The sequence below is a fragment of the Salmo salar genome, chromosome 25 (genome assembly GCF_965601325.2).
Source record: "Salmo salar chromosome 25, fSalSal1, whole genome shotgun sequence".
NCBI lineage: Eukaryota > Metazoa > Chordata > Actinopteri > Salmoniformes > Salmonidae > Salmo > Salmo salar.
The window spans coordinates 37,051,983-37,079,905 of record NC_138315.1 but is presented as its reverse complement, the minus strand read 5'-3'; the positions used below and the strand labels follow the sequence as shown (position 1 = coordinate 37,079,905).

Here is a 27,923-nt window from a genome sequence, read left to right as displayed (position 1 = left end):
ACTCACCGACAATAACATTTTATTTGACAAACTCATCAGGTGAGAGTGCGAACGGAGTCCCCCATTACCAGAAATTATGCAATCGAGAATTCCACATTTGGGAAAATCTCAGGGGTCAGTACAGCCGGAGTGCAATGGCTGATCCTCGCCCTGCGTGAACCGTCTTTTTGATCACGGTATCGCCCTAGCCAGGGATTTATAGGTTGGTGAAGAGCTACTGATTTCAGTACAAATGTTATCGGCTAACGGTTACCACTTTGGATCCTGATAATAACGCATCATATCGACCAGGGGGTTCGTGACATTTATGAATGCAGTTGTGGAATGAGCGGTGCAAATGAGATTCATTTTGTTTATGAGATTATATTAGTATCGCGTTTTTTCCCATGATGCAACACGGTATACATTATTGATACGTTTACCTTTTAATATCTAAACGGCTGTCTAATATCACAATATCACAAGGTGATGTACCAAATTCTGAAATTACGTTTGTGCACATAGCCAAACGAATGACACCAAATATATATGTTTCGTAGCAATTCAGGCATTGTAAGCATAGTAGTTTCCTTGCGCTTGTGTTCTGCGCTCAGTAAAACATGTAGCAATTAGACCATCGACCACAGGGTGGCAATGTGCATACAGCCCCTAGATACGGTTTCCACCAGATTCCACAGCCACACAATCAAAATGGTCTATATCGTAAAAATGTTGGTCTTCATTGAAGGTTAGGCATACGGTTAGCAATGTGGTTGTGGTTAAGATTTGAAATCAAATTTAAAGAAGGTAATTTTAGAAAAAGGTGGGGTTTAGCCATCATTTTGACTTTGTGAATGTGGAAGCTAGTAGCGACCCCCAGATATGGGGAAGAGGACCCATAGCCCAGTGGAGACACAGTAGCCTACTACTTCCTCCACAACAAGACAGAGTAGGAGGCTGGGCTAAATTACAGTAATAGTACGCGGGATAAACGTTTTTCTTAGCAGTAACTGTTACATGTATTTATGCATAAACCATGCACATCACTCACTTTACGTTTTTGCAGGTAGGTCGATATAGCCAGGCCACAAGTAGGGTACACCTAAATTGTCCACCACATCCACAAATGCATTAGACTACATACAACCATTTGGCTAATTGTTATCATGCAGATTAAAGCTCTTTATCCAAACTAAATAGAAGAACACTTTTAAGTTCTCAACTATCCCCCTTCATCAGGTGGGTGCACTCATTGGCCTAAGTAGTCTTTTTACTCACGCGAGATGTTATAATTACTAATTGTACAAAATAATAATAATAATATATATAAATAACTAAACCCAAAAGGGTTGCCTATTTTTGTAAAAATATATATAAACGGTTTACAATGTGGCAGTACATCATACCAATGTCTAATACGTTTTTGTATCAGTTGAATTTTGTATTATTTCAATTCTATGAATGTATGTATGACAAATCCACTCTGCTTTTCATCATAAAGTAAATTCAGATGTGGTTGGAAAACAATTAATAGTAGGACAATTTTTGAACAGAAGTTTAAAATTATCAGTGAAAGTAGGCCAATAAGCAACGTTGGAGACAGTTCCACATGAAAGCCCCTACTTATAATTGTGTCAGTCCCTCTTGCTGTTGCTAACTGTAACTTTTGAAAATGCATCGTACTCGTGAATTTAGTGGTGGGTCGTGCGAACAAAGGTCCATTCCTGAATTTGCAACTCGCCTCAAGAAGATTCATTTCTGAGTGCGTTGGTTGGAACGTCATCGCTCTCCATTTGTGTGTTCATTGTTAGCAGCAGCAAGCAGGCAGGTTGGCGTGTGCCTTCACGAAAAGGCACCCAAAGAAACATTACCACAATCACTACATTTGGAAACAGACGACGGCGTTTCTTGTTATTTTCTCGCAAAAATAGTGTTTTATATTCGTTTGATAATGTCGGTGGGCATCGAGTCGGGATTCTCAAGCGAGGAGGTTCTGAACGTTCGCTTCCCACTCCACCGGGCGTGCAGGGATGGAGATATCGGTGCGTTGTGCTCGCTTCTTCAGTGTACCTCAAACCCGGCGGACCTAGCAGTGGAGGACTCTTTCTACGGCTGGACACCCATACATTGGGCTGCTCATTTCGGAAAGGTAAAATGATTTATTATTTTGTTTACAATGAAATTATAGCGAAAAGAGGCAAGGCCTCCAGCCACTTTCAGTAGACAGGCTGACACTGAATGATACACATTCACGAAGCTAGCTAACGTACCATAATTTGATTAATTGTTGCCAGGAAATGGTTTGAAACATGTACTTTGTAGGCTACTCTTTCTCTATATAGGCTAATGTAATGTGAAATTTGACATTGGGACTGTTGAAAATGAACAGACGTGTGCCTCCAGCTCAGAAGAAAGTGTAATGGCCTGACTGACTAGACTCCATCAAGCAATCAACGAATATCGTTCAGCCGTCGACGGCAAATATTTGTTATATCTGTGGCGGGCTCGATTGTTTATTGGTTGCGGTGGGAACCAATAACCTGCAACGCGCCAAAAAGGCAGTTTATAAACACGCGGGGATCCTTCCCATGCGGAAGTGTTTACGTAAACATAGTAAACAAGTCGACTGAAGGACGATGTGTGCATGGTTTTAAATCAGCCTCATCACTGACTAAATACTAATGCATTTTGAGAGAGCAGAGTAAAGTACAACAACAATAGCGACACTGTATCAATTGTAACGTCTATGTCAAACAAACAGAGAACAGCACCCCCTGTCCATGTCCCTGCCTGGTTAGTGATGTGTGCCTATCTCAGCCCCAGGCATAGGTTCTAAAATCCAATCAGCCATTGACTCTGTCTCCTCTGTGCTGCTGGGTGAACATGATTCACCCTGAGTTACTGTATCCTGATGGGAATTAGGGATGTTTAGATGAAACAGCTGGGTTTTAAAAATAGCACAGGCATGGTCTGCCTCACTTAATGACTGACCACAAGGCATTTTGTGTTTGTGAGAAGCAGTTGTCTTACTTGTGTTGATCATAAAAGAGGAACTCACACCGACACTATATTGAGCATGGCCAACGTCCAGGTTACACCGCTGTGTTAAATGTCCTGCTACATCAGACACTGCTACAGCACTGCTGGAGGAAAACACGTTTGTTCAAGCCAATCTGAGGGTCAGCCTTGAGATTGTATTTGCATGGGGCAGGGATGCGTAATCATCGGCCTGTGGGCCCCCTTTTGGAATGCCCTCGGATCCAATAAAGTGTGTGTGTGTGTGTGTGTGTGTGGATCTATCTACATTGTGGAATAATAGTGAAGACATCAAAACTATGAAATAATGGAATCTTGTAGTAACCAACAGTGTTAAACAATTCTAAATATATTTGAGATTCTTCAAAGTAGCCTTGATGACAGCTTTGCACATTCTTGGCATTCTCTCAACCAGCTTCACCTGGAATGCTTTTCCAACAGTCTTGAAGGAGTTCAAATCCCACACATGCTGAGCCCTTGTTGGCTGCTTTTCCTTCACTCTGCGGTCCAACTCATCCCAAACCATCTCAATTGTGTTGAGTTCGGGTGATTGTGGAGGCCAGGTCATCTGATGCAGCACTCATCACTCTCCTTCTTGGTCAAATAGCCTTTACACAGCCTGGAGATGTGTTGGGTCATTGTCCTGTTGAAAAACAAATGATAGTCCCACTAAGCGCAAACCAGATGGGATGGCGTATCTCTGCAGAATGCTGTGGTAGCCATGCTGATATAGCAGACCAAAGGACAGATTTTCACCAGTCTAATGTCCATTGCTCATGTTTCTTGGCCCAAACAAGTCTCTTCTTCTTATTGGTGTCCTTTAGTAGTGGTTTCTTTTCAGCCATTAGACCACGAAGGCCCGATTTCACGCAGTCACCTCCGAGCAGTTGTTGTTGAAGAATCTAACATATAAAATATATTTCGATTTTAACACTTTTTTGGTTACTACATGATTCCATATGTGTTATTTCATAGTTTTGATGTCCTCACTATTATTCTACAATGTAGAAAATAGAAACCCTTGAATGAGTACTTGTGTCCAAACTTTTGACTGGTACTGTATATATATATGTGTGTGTGTTTAGAAACTCAGTGGGGTCTAAACTTACTGTTGATAGGTAGAATAGTAGAATAAACAAGGTGCAATTTCAAAATGTGGTTGTGCATCAGCACTTTCTCTTATGTCAGTCACTGACAGTACCTAAATAAGCCCATGTCTGCTCAAATGTTTTAGATAGTCTAGCCAGTTAACTTACCAGCTAACTTCCCAATCTAAACTTTGCCTTTGCTCGGTGGTTGATTTTTATCTGCTGTGTAGTGCTAGGGAAAAAACAAAACGTGCACCCAGGGGGGTCCCAGGACTGAATTTGGGAAACCTCATCTAGGCTAGTTAGAATTGATGCATTATTATATTACTCTGGTGGTGGTTAACTGGGTGTGATTGTACTGGCTGTAAAAATAACCCTAGGGCGGGATTTGATTACAGGAAGTAGTCATACTGTAGGCCTTTGTCTTTTGATTTATTGTTACACTATAATGTTTTGCTTGAAGGACTGTGGATTACCTCATCAAGGCAGGACAGACACAGCAGAGTGTTTTCTATTACTGTATTGGTATTTAGTAATACAATTAATTTCTCTCTCACACACACAGTTGGAGTGTGTGATGCGTCTGGTGCAGGTGGGCTGTGGGGTCAACTCGGTGACCACGAGGTTTGCTCAGACGCCCACTCACATCGCTGCATTTGGGGGCCACCCAGAGTGCCTGCTGTGGCTGCTGCAAGCTGGTGCTGACATCAACAGACAGGTACAGTGCACATGGATGGACACACACACACACACTTACCAAAACACACACGTCTATGTGCGCACACACACAGCAGGGTTTCCGTTAACAGGTAATAGCCGGCTTTTGTCCAATCTTTATTTAATAGAAAAGCCATTAAATAAAATGCTTGTGGCCAATTGTCCGGGAGAAGAAATCCCATTGTAAAATGTTTTTTAGCCTATTCATTGATTTTAGTTGATTTCAGTTGATTGAAATGCATTTGACTGGTCCTGGTTATCGGTCTATATGTTAATTAGCATACTTTAGTGGAATTAAATTGGCGTGTGTACACAGTATATTTATTATGTATCTTATTTATCACACATGTACAGCATACAGATACAGAGCCTTTGACTGGAAAATCTGTCAGACAGCGCAAGAAAAAAACCAATGCATATAGGTCCGTTAAATGAAAATGTTGCTGGTCAAATGTCCGGCACCACATTTTCCTAACGGAAACCCTGACGCATGTCCGTATGTAGAGGAAAGGGGGGCAGACCTAGTGAAAATGACGTGTGTGTGTGTGTGTGTGTGTGTGTGTGTGAGAGAGTGAGGCTGAGCTCAGACTGATCCTATCAGAGGGATCATCCTGGCTTTGGGCCACTCGACCTGACCCTTGACCCCTCTGGACTAGTGCCTGTTTACACAAAAATAAATTCAATGTGGCGGTTGAGAGGAAAAGTACCAAGGCACTTGCAAGAGATTCTGTTTTGAGGTTATCGTCGTTATTGAATCCTTAATACCCGTTCAACGCTGCGTTTGAAGAGCCCCAGACAGCCTGCTTCTGCCCTCATGTTGTTGGATTAAAGACTGAAAAGCCTGTCTGAGCCCCAGGCCACTAGTTGGTGTGCATGTGTGCACGTACGCTTATCTACATGTGAAAAGCCAATAGGGTTTGCATTTAGACTTGACGTCAACGTGTGAGAATGTGTGTGTTCTTCTGTCATGCTCTTTTGTTTCTGCTCCTGTCTTGTGTACACACACTTCACTGACCATCTCTGATGCTTCACTGCACCGCTCAGAGAAATCAGATTAGTAGGTCACGATTACACAACACTTAGCTGCATCTCCTCTTGGCTTGCTGCAACACATCCCTGTTTTTTCTAATACAGCCTACATTTAAAATGTCCCTGATCCAACACGTTTAAAAATTAGCCATCCAGTTTCCCCTGCATTAAACACATCACCCTCTTTTAAAGGCCCAATGCAGTCAAAAAGGTGATATTCCTGTGTTTTTTTTTTATTTCCACACTCCTCCCCGGACAGTCCTAGCAAAATTTCTTGCTTGAAAATTGCTCTTTGCTAAGAAGCTATTTTTGTTTCTGTGACCATTATACATTTTTTAAAAATGTATTATTATGTTTAAATAAATCACAGTAAGCTCCTTTTACATTTTTCCCCAGAAATGATTTGATATTGAGATAAAAACAGCTGCATTGGCCCTTTAACCCCTCCCTCCCTTGTGTGGTTTTAATAGAGCCACCCTACATTCCCTGGGTGTGGACAAATATGGCTATGGATGGAGGAGGGATTTTGTTTTGAAAAAATCTGTCTCTTCCAGCACCTCCCTCACTTTCTCTCTTCTGAAGGAGGGATCTATTTTGAAAAATGCTCTTACTACCTTGCCACCGCCCTCCCTCTCTACCACCTTCCTCCCTCCCCCTCTCTTTCTCTCAGCCTGTGGCCCGCTGTGTAGCTGGGGTGAAGAGTTCAGGGTCTGCCCCTGGAGCACTCTATCCTGGTGTGGGAGAGGGGGAGTGAGGCTAACCGGCTGCGTATTATTGCCGCACTAGAAACCAATGTGAGCAACTCATTCAGTTTGTGTAAATACGGTGTAACATGTTTATTTCTGTCTGTGTATCTCCTGTCTCTCTCTCAGGACTATGTTGGTGAGACTCCTATCCATAAGGCTGCCCGTGCAGGCAGTCTGGACTGTGTCAACGCTCTCCTGATTCAGGGGGCGAAAGCTGAGTAAGTCGAGCTACTGCACCCCCTGTGTGCTCGGTCTTCCACTCACTGTAACATCCAACATCTCCCATATCTACAACGTTTACAGGAGGACTCCATCAACTCAAACAACCTGTACTTTCTGGTACGCTTGACACTGTGCTCCATGTTCAAACGGTGGAAATTGGTCTATGTTGTTGTTGTTGTTGTATGGGTCTTGGGTTCTCTAGACTGATAAGGAAGTAGAATTACTACACAACCAGTGGAATAACCCCTGTAGTTACCCTGTATCAAGCTAGTAACTGCATGCATAGATATACCATGTTTAACTTTTTATTTTCAAAACTTTAACAATGGTAAGCGCTATAGCTGCCTGTACTTACACTTTGTTAGAAGGTCATTTCATGAGTTATGTCCTTAGTCAGTAGTTACTCAGGAATTGCGGCTATGAAAAGTTGTTGCTGAGATGTCCACCTCAGTGTAAGTCCTGTTACTGTAGCAACCAGACAGGACAGCAGAACCATTCATTTCATTGGAGAGATACACATTTCCAGATAAATGAAGAAACAATAAAAGATTCATGTTAACTTCAATCTGAATCCCATCATGTTGCTCCACTCTCCTTGGCTGTGCCTCTGTTTGGGCCATCTGAAGTCACAACACTACCTACACCAAGGGATTCTAACTATTCCTGGAGAGTTACTTGTGGTGCAAGCTTTTGCTCCAGACCTGTAGTCATACCTGACTCAACTAATCATGGTATTCTGTTTGGAGCATGATTAGGTGCACTGAGTGTGTGCACTCAGGGCTGAAACAAAAGCATGCATACCCAGTCCCTTTCCAGGACCTAGTCAGGTGTTTGAGACCCTACTCTTTAAACTGGTCTGAGAGAACCTCACTCTTCAGCACTAGGCACTATCTGAACATGGAGCTGTGCCTTTACAGGAAAACAAGTTTTGATGGAGTTCTCCTGCAAATGTGACCCGTGAGCTTTACCATATTGAAAATGTTATTTGGATGTTATGTTTAAACTGTAGATTATGATTTGTATAATTGAGAGCCTTTGTCTTCTTTGTTCACATGTTGATTTGGTAAGTGTATTTCTATAGTTGTAGCGGCTGACCAAATGCACATTTCCTCCTTGAATGAACGCAGAGAGGGGAAAGGGCTGATTCCTGGTAAATCTGAACAAAACATCCTTTTTACTTGCTTGGAGATGACACTGAAAACCCATCATCCCTTAATGAGTTTCTGCCCTCACTCCTCATCTTATTTTCTTTGACCCAAACGATGTGAAAGGATTGGAACGGTTAAAAATTAGGCAATGTGGCAGAAACACCGCATAATGAACTTGTCACCTATCCAGTCCTTTCTCACCATTGGAAATAAATGAAGACATAGTTGAGAGGAAGTTAATATTATCTGTAGGTAGCCAGCCATAGTCTCCCATCACTACAAAAGGGCTTGTCACGATGCATACAGACAGAGAGATGGACAGGGAGCAAAGAGAGACCTACTGAATTAGTATGAATTATCTTAAATTCCCTCCTCTGTTCTTGCCCTTTTCAAAATGTCAGTAGATAAGTTCAAATTTTAAATAAATAGGAGAGATTCCCAGCCTTGTAATGGAGAAGAAAATGATATGCCGTGCAATGGCTGCCATGATCTGAACCAAGGATGGAAGCTGTTGCCATTTTCTAAAAGCTTGTTTGGTGATTTGGCAAACACGCAGATTTGTAGTGAAACTACACCAGCCAGTCAGCTCCGGTGGCCAAGGTTCCAGGTAGCTGGTGAGTGGTTTACCTGATGTGAACTACACACCTCACCCTAGACAGCTGTTTTTGTGGTTCAGCAGTATTTTAGGTTTGTGTAACTCTAGAAGGAACCATAAAAGAAAGTTATTGTTGACGCCAACAGTTGTTAATCCCTCACGCCCTCAGTATGTTTTCCAGAGACTCTGACTTCTAAATGGACACATTCAGAAACATACAACCAGCCAGTCCTGTTTGTTGTCTTTTGATTGAGTGCTATTTGATATACCTGAGGAATTGCAGTATGAAGTGAAGATTACATACTCACTTGCAAGACTTAAAAGGTGTGTTTGAGGTGATTAGAATGGATACAGGAGAGGCTCTGCTCCCCATACTGTGGATGTGCTCCTAAACGTTCTCAGTGCCAGCTACTTTATCTCCTTACAAGTAAATGGGTTGATTGTTGTCTGAAACAGAAAGTGCCTCACCAAACGTCAACAGAGATGAATCTCATGGGGAGGGTAGACTGTACCTGCGCTGTCCCACAGATGACGGATGTAAAATGGACAGTCTCTCATAGGGAGAACTTTTTTTTTTGTCCTTTTAAAACGGATGGATTTTTAATATAGGCCTGCATTTGTTCTGCTGTCAATTATTCTGTAGGTTAGACGCTGCCTGAGGCAAACTGCATTGATTGATATTATTTATACTAGTCACACACAGATAGTGAAAAGTTAGTACATGTATTTAGTAAAGGCTACTACCATGCCCTGCAAATATGGCTCTTCCAACAGTTTTAGGATGTTCCTCATTGTATGACCAAGTGCCATCGTGTTTAGGTAGACGGCAATACTAGAATCCTACTACAAGAGTAGTTTTAAAACCTTGACAAGAACACATCTGTTTGCATGGACAAGACGCATTGTTGACAGCAGCCAGCAGAGATGGTCTGTTTGACAGGGATCTAATTATTTCACAGCAGATTTTGAATGAGTTGCTATATATAATTTTATTTTTGATTTATGTTTTTCTGGATCGAGGACAAATTGCACACAAACATTCATAGTTTAATTCTGTCAAGGGAATTTGAGGCAGAAATAGTTGTTTTTTAAATCCTCTTCGTCTCATCTGTGGGACAACCGGTATACATTTTCAGCTGTCCGTCATTCATAACCCGAACACACACCAGAAACTACCAGTGAGTTTATATGCCATGTGTTATTTTAACACTGCCTGGGTTTACGATATAACTGTTACTAGAACCTTTCTGATTAGGAAGAAACTAAACGACATGTATTGCCAGGGAGAAACAGAAACCAGCAGGACACTGCAGCGCTTTAGGGTTTGAGTTGGAGGCCTACATCCCTGAACTAGTGAAATGTAACATCTCTTATTGCAGGTGGTCATAAGCTACTCTGCTCCTTATTTAAGCTGACATGCAGTGAGTTATGCCATACTGCATTGAGGTGAAGTGTATTTTAGTTTCTGGCAGGCATTATGACAATTCTTATAATTCTCATCAAGTAGAGAGTTGCGACCTAACCAAACGTTGTATTACTTAAATGAGCCTATAGTTTTGCTTGTCTTTGAACGACACATAAACCCGAATGCCAACAAATGTAGACAATATTGTTATAGTAATAGTTAACCCAGGTAGAAAACTAAAATAAAACTTGGTATGTCAATTTCATTTAAAATCACTGGTGTTGGGGGGGGGGGGGTAACATCTACATTATGTTCATTCTTCTGATGAAATGTGCATTTGGTTACCAGCCACTGAACTATTTTGAAAGTTGTTTATGACTGTTTTTCCCTAAAGGTCCTAGAAATGCTATTGTACAGCTGTTTGAGTTACTGTTTGATGTCACCATGTTTTCTTTGACAGCTGTAGCTCATGTTCTGTTTCTGATGGCCCAGCATTCTATAGTAACAGAGAAAGCAAACCAGACAGGAGGCTCATGGCATTAGATTCTTTTTTGTTTACAATACATTCTCAAATTCAAAAATATTGCCCGTCTAGAAAGTGACCTAAGAAATTATAGGTGAAAATAAAATGAATCACAACCTTAAATATATATTAATGTTAGCCTCGTCTCGTTATTACCAAGCAGTAGTTTTGTCCCCTGCATGCTTCCATTGACCTATGGTGCTTCAAAGGGCCCAAGGGTTTAACCAATAGCAAACTGATTGTAAAATGTAGGCTAATCAACGTGAAACTAGCTTTTATTTTGGCTTCTGAAAGACAAACTATAAAGGGTGTAAAAATACTAATCTCCGCAGGTTTTGGATGGACCCATTTTCTCCTGTGCTCCGTGGTTACTTCCACATCTGCTCAGTTCCCAGAGATGGAGCTGATAAAACTGAAATGGAAACCCATTTGACCATTGATTTACATGTATGGCTCAGGTTATAGCCTTTAGTTTTCGTCCTGTGTTAAAGGTAGCTATAGTTTAAGTAAATCTAGCATATCGATGCTATTAAGAGCAAAAAATACACTACATGGCCAAAAGTATATGTGGACACCCCTTCAAATTATTGGTTTCGGCTATTTCAGCCACACCCGTTGCTGACAGGTGTATAAAATTGAGTACACAGCCATGCAATCTCCATAGACAAACATTTGCAGTAGAATGGCTTGTATGGAGGAGCTCAGTAACTTTCAACATGGCACCATCATAGGATGCCACCTTTTCAACAAGTCAGTTCGTCAAGTTTCTGCCCTGCTAGAGCTGCCCCGGTCAACTGTAAGTGCTGTTATTGTGAAGTGGAAACATCTAGGAGCAACAGCGGCTCAGCTGCGAAGTGGTAGGCCACACAAGCTCACAGAACAGGACTGCCGAGTGCTGAAGCGCATGTAAAAATCATCTGTGCTCGGTTGCAGCAACACTACGAGTTCCAAACTGCCTCTATAAGCAATGTCGGCACAATAACGGTTACAAGCCTAAGATCACCATGCGCAATGCCAAGCGTCTGCTGGAATGGTGTAAAGCTCGCCACCATTACTCTGGAGCAGTGGAAACGTGTTCTCTGGAGTGATGAATCGCGCTTCACCATCTGACAGTCTGACGGATGAATCTGGGTTTGGCGGCTGCCAGGAGAACGCTACCTGCCTGAATGCATAGTGCCAACTGTAAAGTTTGGATGAGGAATAATGATCTGGGGCTGTTCTTCATGGTTTGGGCAAGGCCCCTTAGTTGTGTTGAAGGGAAGTATTATTTTTTTTCTTTTTTGTTGTACTTTTACCCCCGTTTCTCCCCAATTTTGTGATAGCCAATTGGTAGTTAGTCTTGTCCCATTGCTGCAACTCCCTACGGACTCTGGGGAGGCGAAGGTCGAGGGCCATGCGTCCTCCGAAACACGACCCTGCCAAGCCGCGCTGCTTCTTGACACACTGCTAGTTTAACCCGGAAGCCAGCCACACCAATGTGCAGGAGGAAACACCGTCCAGCTGGCAACCGAGTCAGCTTGCAGGTGCCTGGCCCGCCACAAGGAGTCACTAGATCGTGATGGGACAAGGAAATCCCAGCTGGCCAAACCCTTCCCTGACCCGGACGATGCTGGGCCAATTGTGCGCGAGCTCATGGGTCTCCCAGTCACATCCGGCTTTGACAAAGCCTGGGATCGAACCCGGGGCTGTAGTGACGCGTCAAGCACTGCACTGCAGTGCCTTAGACCGTTGCGCCACTCGGGAGGCCTGTGAAGGGAAATCTTAACGCTACAGCATACAATGACATTGTAGACGATTCTGTGCTTCCAACTTTGTGGCAACAGTTTTGGGAAGGCCATTTCTTGTTTCAGCATGACAATGCCTCCGTGCACGAAGCGAGGGCCATACAGAAATGGTTTGTCGATCGGTGTGGAAGAACTTGACTGGCCTGCACAGAGCCCTGACCTCAACCCCATCGAACACCTTTGGAATGAATTGGAACGCCGATTGGAAGCCAGGCCTAATCGCCCAACATCTGTGCATGACCTCACTAATGCTCTTGTGGCTGAATGGAAGCAAGACCTGCAGCAATGTTCCAACATCTAGTGGAAAGCCTTCCCAGAGGAGTGGAGGCTGTTATAGCAGCAAAGGGGGACCAACTCCATATTCGATGAGCACTTGTCCACATACTTTTGGCCATGTATGCAAGCTCTCTCGCTTATGTTGTGAATCATCAGAGAATGCTGAACACTTCATTTGAACTTGATCAGATGGGTGGCAATGTCCACGTAGAGGAGACGGCGTCGATGCGCTAGTCTAATAGTCATGTTTATCCTTTTTAGTGCTATTGACCCATTGAAGCATGCAGGCTAAATAAAATGTGCGTATTAGTTTGAAATAGAACATTACTAAAGCCCTTTTGAAAACTTACATTTATTATAAATGGCAATGCTACATAAATGCATTCAGCTTTAAATAACCTCTACAAACAACATTAGGCTGTGTTATTGGGCCTACCGTTCACCCACCAGCTCTAATTCTACTGTAAACGTAGCTCTCAGTTGCACGCAGACGTTCCCACACAGACTGGTGCCAGGTTTACACGACTGCTTCCTTTGAATTCTGGAAGTTATGTCTACACCAGCCAGATGAATGTTTGTTTGAGGGGAGCTTTTTTAAATTTAAATTAACTGCTGACAAAGGAAATTTGTTTTATTTTTGTAAGATTAAGCCGCATGTAAACAGACTTATTTTGACCGGCGGCAAATACAATTGAACAGCCTACAGTATGAATCATATGCATAAATATTGCATTTTCTTACTGTTGCCAACTGTACGTTTATCATGATATTGAATAGTACATTACATTTTGAACTTTCAAATGCACCCAACCATTTTAAAGTTGTTACTCTCAAAATACTTTGTCTAAGCTGTTATCTGGTGTAACTATCAGATGATTGCACACTCCCTTGTTTTGATGCTGTATTGATGGAAGGCGTCCATGCCAAGCGCCACCATTAGCAACGCCCTCTGTCATTAATGTGTTGCATGGCACAGTTCCACCAGGAGGATTCAATTCTGAGATTTTTTTTTAAATGTTCCTGTCTACCTAAACGGTCCATCCCTTTTCCCTTCACTGTGACGCATTCAGTCGTTGAGCCAAAAACATCTCAATCTTGAAATGTATTTCAAAATAATTAGAACTAATATGGGTGAACTAATACTATAACTTCCTTTTTGTTCTTAATCAAATAGGGATTTGATCTGATATTCCTTGGTCAAACTTGTCCCCCATTTGGGGATATAGCTACATTGTTGCTGCTGCTACACAAATTGTTAATAGATATTTATTGTACCATACTTCTCTCTGCGTCTCATGAACAGAGCTCTCACTTCTGAAGAGGACATTTGAACCTTGACCAATCACAGAAGTCGCTGTCATGGCTGCTGTTGCGCTGTGCTTTTTCTGCTTTGCCACTTTACTCCAGTACTCTTTCCCCTTCCTGCTTCTCGCCCCTCAAGAGGAACCCCTCCTGATCTTTGCTGTGACTTTCACCTGACCTTAGATTGACCTTCTCCTTGGCCATTTTGAGCGAAGATGGTGAATAAATTAAATGTCCAACTCAGGCAGTTTACCATAGAATTTTTTTCTCTCTCTCACATTTCTGGTCTACTTAACGGGTGGTTCTCCCATAGACACCAATGTGATAGCAGCTAGGTCTGGTCTACGAACCAGAAAAAATGAGGGAGATTTCTCGCTTCCATCTGATTTGAGCTCTTGTCTGCTCCCCCTCTGTTTCCAGTCTGACTTACCATTTAACTGACCAATACCGCTGCATTGTGCTACACTATTTACTTCAGAGGCCAAGCCTATTCAGCTTCTCAAACCACAACATGAAGAGCAGCTAGAATGACTTCTCTTTAAGATAGACCCAAATATGCAGACCATGGACATTTTCTGAAGCCATGGAATGTGTCCTTGTTTGTCCCCGAACCATCTCAACGAGCCTGAAACATGATTATCATAATGAAGAGTAGCTCAACCATCTAGCATAGTGTTTTCTGCATCTCAAGACTCAAGTTCAACATAGCAAGACTATGACCTATTTTTTGGGGGGGGGGTTCGATAGTGGCAGTACATTAAAACCGTAGCTTGTTATTCTGGACACGTGCTTTTCTTGTGCCCTGATCATCTTGAATAATCCGGCGCAAACATCTCAGCCTGCAGACTTGGTTGTATTCTATCGTTTTTGATTCAGGCCTTTTATTTCCCCGTTAACACACTACTGCCCTTTTTCCAGATGACATTTGGCAATTGACCTAATCTCTTGGTATCATCGATCTGAGATCTTCGTCAATACATGCAGAAGAGCAGCAAGTGGCGGCAGCATTCTGTTCAGGGAATTTCAGGTCAAACATTCTAGTTCATTAAAATGTATAAATATATGCTTAAAATATAAATTTATATTAGTTAGTTTCACTCAAATAGTCATCCATTTCAATTTTGACAAACATTCAGTCAACCTCGAATACCTAAAAACATGCATAGATCGTTTTGATGTTTAACACAATATTTTATTTCACTTTTGCGTTCTCCTTTTGGATTTCTTGTCATGAGCCTCAAGCACATTCAGGATTTTACAATGAGCTCCTCTAGGGGGAAAGCTCAGCATAGGTAGTTGATAAATCCTCCCGGGTAGGGTAGTGAATAGTTCAGAGTAGCACAGTCTCTAGGGTCAAACAGTGCCTGAACTATTTAACTGTATAATGCTAACAATTCTGTCATAATGGTTCTTAACTGTCATATTATACCTTTTATAGGGCCTATACTATTTCTGCTGCGTAGAAGAGAAACTGTTCTGTTTTTGAATGTCACCTTCAGTATTAACCCTATGATACCATAAGATCTGTTTTAATTATCTGATCTTCTGTCACCTTTTCCCTTATGAAAGTGGCATTAAGAAAGAAATACTCCAGAAAAATCTTATGATCTCTTCTTCTTTTGTACTGTTAACAAATAAGACTCAGAAACCTCCACGTCTCAATGTTTTGCAGCCATTGAATTCGAAATGACTTGATTTTTTCAAGTAATCCTAGAAAAGGGGGAGAATAGACACTGCAGAGTCTGCCCCGTTCCCTGGGATAGCCGTACTGTTGTGGCATTGAGTGTTCTCACTATCGCTTCCTATCTACACACTGGCAAACTGTTGAGGTATTTCTTGCGGTGATTGGTTTTAATGCTAGGACATTTATGAATATTTTTAAAAAGTAAATTTCTTTAGACATGTTTAGACCTGCATGCTTTGCTTAATATTACCTGTTCCTGTATTTATTTGTTTGTTTCTGTTTGTAAACTAACCGTAGGACCCATTTATGAGTAGTGAGCTTTAATCAGTCACAGGTCAGCATGATTTTAGGATCTCTCTTGAAGGTGATAGGCTAGCAACAGAAGACAGTGGCTGTGTGCTCAGAACTCAAAAGCAAAGCATACCAGGCATTTAAAAAGAGAAATTAACGCTTCCTTACTTACTGTTCAGATTCGGACATGGTCATGATCATTTCAAATCCAACAGGCTGATTCTTCAAGGTACTGTATCATTCTTCAGCATTTCACACACAGATGACGGGTCTCACTGACAGGACATTATGATTTTGTTTATTATTGTAGATATCATTATGGGGTGTGTTGAGGTTAAAATAAGGATGGCCTTAATTTCCCCCTCTCTACCTGACCTGAACCATAGATTCATCAAACTTTTCAGCAAAGCAAAACATCTAAGTGGATTGATTACTTTGTCACTAGAGCACTGGTTTCCAACCTGCGGTCTGCAGCAGTGTACAGCAGGTTTTGTGCAATAAAATAAATATCTTCCATATTTATAACAGTTGGGGGTATTAGTGGTATTATAAGCAATTTTACATTACTTTTCACAATGCAAATTAATAATAGGCCTTTTAATTTGTTACATTGATTGCTAAAATTCACTAAATGTTATGTTGAAAAAATGATTAAACTCAAGCTTTTGATGGTGATTTAGTCATCCCTGTAAGAGAAAAGGTTGGGAACCGCTGCACTAGAGGAACCAAATGGGAGCAGAGGTGCTGGGATGTGGTGAGAGGTTTGGAGATGGAAGAGGGGAAATGCAAGGCCTCCCTTATCTAAAGGATTTTCCCTGAGCAAGACAGCAATTAGCCTGTCGTTGTCCATGCCGACTCTGACATGTCATTCGATAGGCTCCCCTGCTGAGGTATGTGATGCGTTACACCAGGGACAGAAAAAAAGCAACAAAAAGAAAACTGCAGGATTAAAAACCCACTTAACTAAGTGTTTTTATTGGACATTCCGTCTTAACGCTAGGCACCTTTACAATATTCAGGGACGTGAGATCTGATTCAAATGCACAAAATACATTGTCTTCTTGACTTACTAGCCATAGTTTATTAATGGATTACTGTAGATGTTTGAGTCAAAACTTCTAAAACAATCTTGCCATGTTGTATTTAATCAGTACATGAAAAGGAACATAGGCTAACTGCATACAAATCAAAACATGCCTTTTATTGTGCTGGAACAATGTTTTTGGGACCTGTCTCCAAATATAATTCACAGGAGACTGGGGTATTTCCTATTGCTTATTGACCTATTTAAAGACAAGACAACACATGCAGAAAGAGTAACAGAAAATAGAGACTACAGTGGGGCTTGGATCCTGTGAAGGGAAATACACCATTATTATCAAGCTTTAACAGCATTCTGAGCACAGTGTTGCCAAAATAGAAGGGTTACTATGGAGACGCTTGGAGATTTTGATAAGAGTTGGAGAGGGACAAGAAGAAGAAGAAAAACCTACTCCATCTCCATAATTAAGAATGAAACAACAGAACTCCAGCTGAGGATCCAAAGTTGAGGGTTTAGATTAGATGTCCATTACTGGGTTTGAGTCAAAGGCCATTACTGACATGCCAATTGATGAATACATCTAATAATGCTGAGATTCTAATGTCGTCTACCAACTCATTCAAGTGCAATAATTAATTGAAACATTAAAGTCAAATTGGCAGTGAAATATATTTTCCCTCTGTCTCAGCAGTTGTATTTCAGTAGCTGGAGGTCATGTATGTAGCTGATATTCAGTTTGAGGGTTCATTAATGAAGTTGTAGTGACAGTTTACTTAAGGGGTGGTCACAATGCCTCAATTGCCTTTGGTGAATGGACATTTATCATCAACACTTCAATTAAAGTCTCACTGAGGGTTTTTCAGACTGGATGCCAGTCTGTTTCTGCTATAGCCAACTCCTTTGTCGTTGTCATGGCATCATAATGATAATCAATCAAATGTATTTATAAAGCCCTTTTTACATCAACCGATGTTAGTGCTATACAATAACCCAGCCTAAAACCCCAAACAGCAAGCAATGCAGATGTAGACGCACGGTGGCTAGGAAAAACTCCCTAGAACGGCAGGAACCTAGGAATAAACCTAGAGAGGAACCAGGCTCTGAGGGGTGGCCAGTCCTCTTCTGGCTGTGCCAGGTAGAGATTATAAAAGTACATGGCCAAGATGTTCAAATGTTCATAGATGACCAGCAGGGTCAAATAATAACAATGACAGTGGTTGTAGAGGGTGCAACAGGTCAGCACCTCAGGAGTAAATGTCAGTTGGCTGAGTAGTTAAAGGATAAACGGTGACATCCTTGCAATGGGGACCACTTTGTGTACAAAGGAGCATCACAGAATGTTTCCCAGAAATGTTGGTAGTTGGCTTCTTTTTCTGACTACTTTCATGTGTTTCAGTCACATTTATTCTACATATTATGCAGAATGTAATGTAATCAAATTTGAGGGGAAAAAACTATGTAAACGTGTGGTTTATCTGAAAATGTTTTAATATACTTCATATACAGGTAAAAATAAAGGAAACGCCAACATAAAGTGTCGTAATAGGGCGTTGGGCCACCACGAGCCAGAACAGCTTCAATGCACCTTGGCATAGATTCTACAAGTGTCTGGAACTCTATTGGAGGGATGTGACACCATTCTTCCACGAGAAATTCCATCATTTGGTGTTTTGTTGGTGGAGGAAAACGCTGTCTCAGGCGTCGCTCCAGAATCTGTTCAATTGGGTTGACTGAGACAGCCATGACATATGGTTTTCATGCTCATCAAACCATTGTGACCACTCGTGCCCTGTGGATGGGGACATTGTCATCCTATGGGGGCCTACCCAGCCTTTTTATACATGACCCTAAACATGATGGGACGTTAATTACTTATTTAACTCTGGAACCACACATGCTTAGTGTACAATATACTTTGTACCGGCATTTACTCTAGTGTTTCCTTTATTTTCAGACCTTTCCCTGTTATATTCAATGAAGATTGGTGGGGGCTACAGTCTGTTCATAACATCATGTTGAGTGCTCCATTATTTTCTTCACTCAATAACTGACAGGATCTGTGTGGGGTGATGAAAGCTTGGCCATTATGATAGTACAGGTAAAAGTGTATGGGTAAAGCGTTACGCATCACATGTCACTCATTAATGTAACGTCATAAGGTAGTCTGAGGAGCAACCTGTCACTTTGGATATGTTTCCACAGGCAGCCCTATTGTAATCTCTCTTTTTACTAACTGGTCTTTTGACCAACAGATCTGAAAAAGATCTAATGTGAAAAGATCTGAACTGACTGGTCAAAATACCAATTAGTGGGGAAAAAATATCAGTATTGGGCTACCTGTCTAACCCCAGCCATTGGTACTTTTGGGTGTATGCTATCCTATCGGTTACTCCAGGATCTGATTACACATTATGGTCAAATTATGGCTCCCGAGTGGCGCAGCAGTCTAAGGCACTGCATCTCAGTGCTAGAAGCGTCACTACAGACACCCTGGTTTGAATTCAGGCTGTATCACATCCGGCCGTGATTGGGAGTCCCATAGGGCGACACACTTGGTCCAGCGTTGTCCGGGTTTGGCCAGCGTTGTCCGGGTTTGGTCATTGTAAATAAGAATTTGTTCTTAACTGACTTGCCTAGTTAAATAAAGGTTAGAAATTATTGTATTGAAATCTTATTTCCATGATTTCTTAAAGCCCATGTGCTCTAAAAAAAAATACTATTGATGTAAACAAGAACACTTTTTCGCAGTTTAACTCTTCGCTATTTTTCTTTATAAAAAAAACTTAAAAGGATCTTTAGTCGGTGTAATTTATCCATAATAAATCAGTCAAATTCAAGGAGGTGGAGTTTCTACCTTTTATTTTAATCCCTATATTTTAATGACATCTGGTCTTTGTTAGTTACAGCAGGGGGTGGGTCCAGGCCTGGGATTGGATCAGAAGGTTAGGGGTTAGGCTGTAGACTGTTCCTCCTTAACAAAGTGGGACAGAATGGGAGATTATTGGTGGGATTATTTCTAAACTCTGACCTTTCCCTTCCTAATAAGAGACAATTCTTTCATCAGCGCCTCATTATTTGGGTCATAGTTCAGATATAAATAGACTGAAAGATGGGTCTCTGTGTGTGTACACACTGCATATAACCTACATAGTATCATTTAGTTTGGTTGATCATAAACTATATCCTGTTTCTCCCTTCAACATATTCACTTGCAGAGTTGGGTTGAAATGTTACCTGATTACCTATACAAAAATAGGATATTTCTCAGAGAAGCCAGAACAGAATACTTTGGCGTCTTGTTCTTTGTGCACATCGTGTTCCCCACACTGGTTGTCTCAGATTCTCTGGCACCCTGAATGATTGTTACTCCTCTTAGTGAGACCCGTCAGTCTACATGCTCACAACAACATTCTATATAAACAAAGCTGTTGCTTGAAGGTAGAATCTCTTGGAAGCGTTAATTTTTGTTTTTTCAAACTTGGTCAGAAGGGGGGGAATATGTATGCAAGTTAATCATGTGATTTTTTTATTTTTTTATTCAACAGAGAAATGTGATCTCAAGCACGTTATTTACAGTGCGTTGTGTTTGTATTTTTGTTTGACTGCACATTAAGATAGTAATAGGGAGTGTAAGAGAGACAAAGCAGTGAGTTTATGAATGAGTGAACCGTATCTAAACTGAAGTGTGTGTGTATATAACTTTCTGGATGTCACTGGGTTGCTGCACCTTTCACTTTATGTATATTTACAATTGATATTTCTACAGTACATCCATAAGATGATCCTACGACCACGTACAGCAACACAAAACAATGGGGTAGTTTCTCAGATTTCATTTGTTCTTAGTGCATCATTGGAATCTAAGAGAGGCACACACTGCCCACAGAAGGTCAAGTGTTCCCATTTTCTCATTTCCAAATAGAAGTTCATTCCTTGACACACAGGCCTGCCTCAACCCTCTTCCCCTCACAAAGACCTGGTTGTTCGTCTTGCACAATCATTTTGCCGCAGAATCCAATGGTGTTTAGCCTCAGAGACAAGTGTGGAACTGTTCTCCCGCCAGCCAGCAGAAATTTTGGGCAATTGGCTTCCAGACAGTCAAGCTGATGGCCTCCGTTTGCTTAGAGTATTTTTCTAGACACTTCCAGGAAATGAATTGAACCGGTTCCATGGCAGCGCAGACCTCTATCCTTACAAGGGAATGTTTTTGGTCTGCTACAACGCGTGCCAGGACAGGAACAGTGACCTGGAAATTCTTTACTTGTTTATGACCTACTTAGAAGCAGGTCTTTTTGGTCTGGCCCTATTTGATAGCTTTATATTTGGCTTCGTACCCAGGTTAGAGTAGTACTATATTTTAGACTCATTTGCTTTGACACTCACTTATCCCTTTCACATTTTTTACCCAATGATTTAAAAATCCAAGCCGAGAGCCGCCCAAACACTGATGCAAGAGTGACGCTAATAAGCTGAAGTGTTACCCACCCAGTGACATCCTTGTCTTATTGATAGCATATCTAGAAGCATTATGGAAATCATGCTCACTGCATTGCTGTTTGCTCATTCATAAAGTCCTACTGTAGGTTTATTACAGGTTTATAGCGGCAACAGAAAATGACTAAACAGACTGTTATGCACACGCCTGAATCTGAGACCAAATCACCCATTGGTATTGATGTTGTCTGTTGCGATACCAACGTGGATGGTATGGTGTTTTCTTAACCTTATTGGGCCCTTCTGATTGGATGCCAGCCACTTTGACACCATGACATGTCTGTTTTCATGTCATTTTTTTTATCTTCTTAAACAGTGAGTGGCACTGAGCTCCAACTCAGTCTTTTTCACTTTCCTATCCTGGAAGAACGAAGACATCTTTGGTCATTCTTGTTCCTTGAAGATTACTCTGCCATTCTGTTCGCTTCTTCTTTCGCTTTTCCTTTCCCTGTCTTTTCCCTTTATTTTTCTTTTTTTTTTCTTTGTCATCAAAACATGGACATCATGGATGTAGTGAAAAAGGCCGCTTCCCCTGATATGTGCCTAACCGATGAGGAGTTGGAGGACCTCTGAACGCCTGTCCTGTGGCCTGCAGTTGGACCATATTTAGAAAGAGAACATTGATCCTGTTGCCAGTCTCTTCTACTCACTTTGTCAAGATTGTCATTATTCAGCTTTTTTAGACCTAAAGTTTCAAAGGCACTTTTCTTAAATTCTCTCATACATACATTTTCACAGAAAATAGACTTGACCATGATTTTAAACCTGCTCAACATCGCTGTACCTGAACGTCAAGAATTGACACCACCTTGCATAACTTTTAATGTGAAGGAAATGTCTTCCTTTGGAAATTTGTGCCAATTTGAGATGTCACCAATCCAAAACCGAAAAATTCCTCTTTGTGATGGCTTTGAACTGAACTAGTCCATGATCTCCAAGGACGTACATTTCTTCTGCTCAATCTTTCAGACGTTTGATACCAGGAATCAACCTAAGGAATATTTTGACATTTTGAACAATCTATTTCTGGGATGTGGAAATGATTTTGGTTTTGAGATTCACGCATTATTCAAATGTATGTATAACAGTTGTTTATCATGTTCTCTTGCAGTGGACATATTTACGTGTCATTTAAAAATTAATTTTATTTCCAAAACCTTAAATTATAATAAATAAAGGGGGGAAAATGATCTAATAGGATCAGTCGTCATCTCTCCCTCAAAGAGATGATGATGGTGATGATAGGCTAGCAGAGGCAGTCAGGGACCTGTGTGTTTGTGTATGTGAGATTGTGTGTGTGTGTGTGATCCCTGGCTATGGCAGGGTGTGGGTTTCTCTAACACTCTCTTCTCTTATTGCACAGTATGAGGAACGCTAGTGGGCTGTCCGCTGCTGACCTGGCCCATGCCCAGGGGTTTCGCGAGTGTGCCGAGATACTATCCAATGCCCAGAACCTGCAGCGGTACCAGAACCTGACCCAGCTTAATGGCTTTGGTCTGAACGGTGCCATCCAGAACGGAGGCCACTCCCACCCTCTCATTCAAGGGCGGAGCCTCCTTAACGGGGCACCAAATAGAAAGAGGTCGTTTGATAACATGGAAGACAATCAAATCAAGAAGGCCAGAACTGAAGGTTAGGTTTTTGCATTTGTTAGCATTTTTTTATACTTTATAAAAAATAACCTAATCAAACCTGGGAGGAGGTTATAAATGTTTTTCATGACTTTCCATAATTATACGTGATAAAGCATCAAGTGTCAAAACCTCATAAAATCCTGTTGTAAAACCAGGATTAACCTTTGAGTGCTGGCCTATTGTGAATCTGGTTGAATACATTATTGTTCCCTTAGTTGTGCAGCGTTACAATGAGCAGTATGAAGAAGGGGATGGGAGGGGACTTACCAGTGGCTGCTTGCCAGGGCTCTGATGTTGACATGTGTAAATGCATGGCTTGTTTTATTGGACTTCTGCAAACTCTGGAGTAGAATTGTGAGCGGTTGCCAGGAAGTTGATTGACGCTGCAGGGTATCAGGTAATGGGGCAGTGGATGATTATTACTGAATGAAACCTACAATTGGACTTTGGACTCACTTAGTAAGGTTGATTATTCTAGCATGCTAAATAGTAGTCTCCCCTTATGCCCAGGCAGCTGTGCATGATGGAATGGCCTCTTTGGGACTGTAGGGTATTCTGCCCTGTATGTTGTGTTCTCATCTAGTCCTGTTCTTTATGGTAGTTCAACACGCTCATCCACTGCTCTCACCAGGTCTGTGCCTGCCGCTGGGGATGCTGAACGGAAATGGGTTGGTCTGCGGTGTCGGAGAGGTACTGATGGAGAGCATGCACCAGGAGAGTATGGAGTCAGCAGCGCCGCCGGCAGTGAGCTCAGGTGGGCCAGGACCCTTTGCGTTTGGGATGAATGGGTCTGCGCCGGTGCCAGGCCTGGTGGGCCAGGGGGGAGTGGAGGTGTCTACCCCAGCCGCTAAGGAGCAAGAGATCTTCACTGTGGCCTCCATGCAGATCCCCTGTCGCTGCACTAACTCCTACGCCTACCTGTAGAGGCCTTAGTGTGTTGAGTAAGAGTGTTGACCCTCCTAGTGGTTATATCTTGGTAGAATGTCCACCAGGCCCCCTGGCCATGTTTTCCAACAGATGGCATTACTTATTTGGCATGGTGTTTTTGGCATGGTATTGTTGGGTTTTTGGCATGGTATTGTTGGGTTTTTGGCATGGTAATGTTAAACTTTTGCAGTTCTAAAAAATATGGGTGTAAATAACTTGTATTGTACACATTGTACATACATGTTATGAAAAACATTGCCTTGCTACCATAATCGCTAGAGAAACATGAGTTTGTTTTGTTTTACCGGTAGCTTTGAATGATTCACAAAATTCTTGTTAAAAAATCTCTTGTGTTTTTGGCAAAGCCCCTTTAGGATGAGTGAATTCTGTTTTGCACAATTATCCTTCCACCTCCCCTACATTGCACAATGTTAACTGTAATAACGTTGTCAAATGATAATTACAGTTCTTTAATGTAGAAATGCCCACACCTTGTGGACAATGTACTGAAACAAGCCTCCGTTTATGGAGAAGGTTAGAGTTCAAGTCACTGAGGCTGCACTGACGTTTCCCTCTGCATCATGAATATGCAATGACAGAATTCTGCCCTTTTTATGATGATGAGTTAGACAGTGATGTGTTTACTGAGTACTGTATTTAGTGGTGCCATTGTGACGCCACTCCGCCCAATAAGGGGCAAAAGACAGAATTTGTCCATCTCATGTCAGAATGAAGAGGCCACTAGAGAATGTTCCTGCCCTCAGTGTAATAAGATGAAGCATATTTTGTTTTATTAGTTACATTTCCCCCTCTGAGAATTTTTTTTATTAACTCGTCTTGTAGCTATAAAGCTATTTAGTTTTTTTTATACAAGAACTCTTATGCCAAAGCATATCTTTACATAAATATATAAAGTACATAAACCTTCGCTATGCAGCTTTTCTATATTATGTGAGCTTTTAGGTATTTCCAAGGTGCTATTTGAACTGACACTGTCCTGTTAGCTAGCAGACTGTAGACTTTGGTTCTGTTAGACACTTCTAGTGCCCCTTCTTTCTGCTTTTCTAGGAGAGGACTTTGTACGCTTTTCTGTATAGTCTAGTACCTATTGTGTGTGTGGTGTTGAAAATGGTGTAAGTTTATATTGACTGTTTTTCTAAGTGTTGGCTTGTTTTGTTGTATTATAATGTACTATTGCTTTGCTGACTTCACTAATGACAAAAGTTAAATGTTGATATGATGAGTGATTAGTAGTGCTACCATTTTCACGAAACAAGGGGAAGCTACTCTTTCCTAAGGCTGGAAATCGTTTTTTGAGAAAAAAAGAAAGGAACCTTCGTAAATATATTGTTCAAACTTAAAATCCCTCCTCCCATCCATCTGCTTCATACATGAAGGACAATTGTTCTGTCAAGGAATCTGCCCTGCACTACTATTCAGTCTGTACAGAATCACAAATGTTAACGAGTAGATTGCATTTATTAGAGCTTCTGATGCTCAGTGCTGAGTAGTTTTGTATACTTTTAAACTCATTAAATGTTCATTCCTTTGAATAACATGGTGGCTTTGTTTTTTTTTTGTGTACATGAGAAAGAATCTCAACATTGGTCTGAACACAGAGAAATCTATTTAATCTTTCAATTGAAGTGCCCTGAATGATTGGGAGGTTTGGCACCCTCTAGTGATATTGACATGTCTGGGCAGGCCCTCAGTTGTGCTGTTTGTTTCTAACAGGCTGACTACACAGTGCGTTGCAAAATAAATGTAGAAATCTATATTATTCAATTATTGCACCCACTGCTCGCGCGCGCCAACAAGCGTCTGCGTTGCCAAGGGCTAAAATAGAAGTCAGTTCTATTTGTGATGCAAATTGCGCTGCAAGTCCTGCCTCTCCCATCTCATTGGTTTATAGAAGCAGGTACCCACGTGCCATCTCTTCATTGGTTATACACACGTGGGTGACTGAAAGACGAACGAGGTCAGTAGCGGTAATGCACCTAATTTATGAAAGTTGCCAATCGCAATATAAAGTCAAGAGAAGAAAAAGCCTAGGAGGAGAGATGCCTAGAAACGATTCGGTTGACTGTTTGTGTGGATTAATTGTCGGAGTAGAGGACCTTGAGTTATTTTACTTGAAATGCACAATGTTTATATTCCAGGACAAATTAGCTAGCAACAGCAAGCTAGCTAAATAGGACAGATTAGCTAGCAAGTGCTAGCTAAATTGCCATAAATGTTTAATGCTTTTAGAACTGTCCCCAAATTAATGTAATTGGTTCAGAGTTTGTTTTGATATTTTAACCTGCGTGTCGTGATCGCGTTTGGTGTGGGGGGACAAAATACATTTATGCACAGTTGGGTTACTGGTTTTACCTCGGTAACCCATTACCGCCACCGACCTCGTTCGTCTTTCAGTCACCCACGTGGGTATAACAATGATGAGATGGCGCGTGGGTACCTGCTTCTATAAACCAATGAGAAGATGGGAGAGGCAGGACTTGCAGTGCGATCTGTGTCAGAAATAGAACTGACTTCTATTTTAGCCCTTGGCAATGCAGACGCTCGTTGGCGCAATAATTGAATAATATAGATTTCTAAATTTATTTTGCAATGCTCGCGCACGCAACGCGAGCGGTGTAGTCAGCCTGTTAGGATTATGCCCCATTACAGCAAGTTAAAATCTTGTTTCTAGGACTATATGATAATGTCTCATAGAAACCATCTTAAGTGTGGTGTTTTATGACGTTGTTGTCTGTTGACGTTTATAAGGGACTTTGATCGTCTCATCTTGCCTGAACCAATGGGAGTGGGGAAGGGGGAGAAACTAGGGTAGTGTGCCAAGGAGGAGCAGTGATTGGTGTGTCAATATAACCAGGAAGAGTACAGTGAATCAGGATGTGACCCAGTGCAATCAAGTACAAGTGTGAAAGATACCGAGATTATGTAAAATTTTCTGGAACCCATTTGGCAACATCGATTTGAATTCCTGCATAGATTGAGTCACAGGTTTACAGTTTCTGAAATGTTCATCTCTATGGGGAATAGTTGTGCAAAACAAAATCAATTTGTATATATTTGCTTATCTCTTTGAGTATGAAGTTGTGGCCCCGTACTGGCAAACACAGTATTTGAAATTATTTTGACCAGGTGTCTCATTTCCAATGGCAGGTGACCCTCTAGAAGCAGGGTTAGGGTGTGAGGGGACCCCCTTAAACAGGCACTGCCCCCCAACACACCTGAATGGGTGTGACTCTACCATCGCACCTGCCGACATCGTCCCCCACCACGTCTACAGGGATGCAGCAGAGCACATGGTTGCCACTGGTAACGCGGGCAGCCAGGTGGAACACCAGACATCGGTGAAGGCAGAGCAGCAGTACAACCATCAGCAGTATAACCATGCCCTGTTCAGCACCATGCTCCTCTACCACGGCTCCTAAGGTGGAAGGATCCCGTTGTCAGGCCATCCCTCGGTTTGCCTGTCATTTACGCTTGATATAAGCAAGCATTCATACGCCTTAAAACCATGAAGTGAGTTGAGTGGCTGCTTCTTTATATGGTCATTGTGTTGTTTATTTATGTAAAGGGAAGGGCCATCTCTCCTAAAAGGGAGTGTTTACTTTCCAATTTATGGATATGAAATGTTCTGTAAAACAGTTACTTGTTTCGTGATACATTTTTGTGATGTGAAAAGTCGTTTTTGAGTGGCTAAAGAAAAAGCTATAGTAAAGGCATATACGGCATTCTCTTTATTTTCAACTTATACAAATGTTTTTTAAACTCTTTTTGTTCAGTTATCCTTGGGTCAAAACTAGCCTGAATGTAAATGAAAGTGTTATGTCAGATGTCTCAAATGAGATGGGTTTTTCTGAGTAATGAAATGATGCCTCAACCTTTGAAACCCTTGTTTGTTTAAAGAATGTCTTAACTATGATGCAGGTTTTGTTTTGTCATCCTCGTTCATCTGTATCCTGATGAAAATTAAATGACCTAAAAGCACA

At 41.5% G+C, this 27,923-nt stretch overlaps 1 protein-coding gene and 1 non-coding gene across 3 annotated transcripts; one reads left to right on the top strand and one right to left on the bottom strand.

Annotated features, from left to right (window-relative positions):
* Nucleotides 1-36: 36 nt before the first annotated feature.
* On the bottom strand, nucleotides 37-200 carry LOC123730686 (U1 spliceosomal RNA). Its single transcript, XR_006762121.1, has one exon. It is a non-coding gene; the product is annotated as a U1 spliceosomal RNA (small nuclear RNA).
* A 1,537-nt stretch (nucleotides 201-1,737) lies between these two features.
* Nucleotides 1,738-27,923, top strand: ankrd10b (ankyrin repeat domain 10b). Of its 2 annotated transcripts, XM_014174200.3 has the most exons (6): nucleotides 1,738-2,128; nucleotides 4,669-4,821; nucleotides 6,722-6,813; nucleotides 22,725-22,993; nucleotides 23,627-23,749; nucleotides 27,091-27,923. In XM_014174200.3, the coding sequence occupies exons 1-6, from the start codon at nucleotides 1,931-1,933 to the stop codon at nucleotides 27,360-27,362; spliced, it is 1,107 nt and encodes a 368-aa protein (XP_014029675.1). In that variant the 5' UTR covers nucleotides 1,738-1,930; the 3' UTR covers nucleotides 27,363-27,923. The 2 variants fall into 2 exon arrangements, with proteins under 2 accessions (XP_014029675.1, XP_014029676.1); XM_014174201.3 differs by lacking the exon at nucleotides 27,091-27,923 and having other exon boundaries at nucleotides 1,740-2,128; nucleotides 23,627-25,478.

Coding starts and splice junctions, on each gene's coding strand:
- ankrd10b (XM_014174200.3), top strand. CDS start 1,931: ATGTCGGTGGGCATCGAGTCGGGATTCTCAAGCGAGGAGGTTCTGAAC. Junction 2,129..4,668: donor GGGCTGCTCATTTCGGAAAG/GTAAAATGATTT, acceptor TCACACACACAG/TTGGAGTGTGTGATGCGTCT. Junction 6,814..22,724: donor ATTCAGGGGGCGAAAGCTGA/GTAAGTCGAGCT, acceptor CTTATTGCACAG/TATGAGGAACGCTAGTGGGC.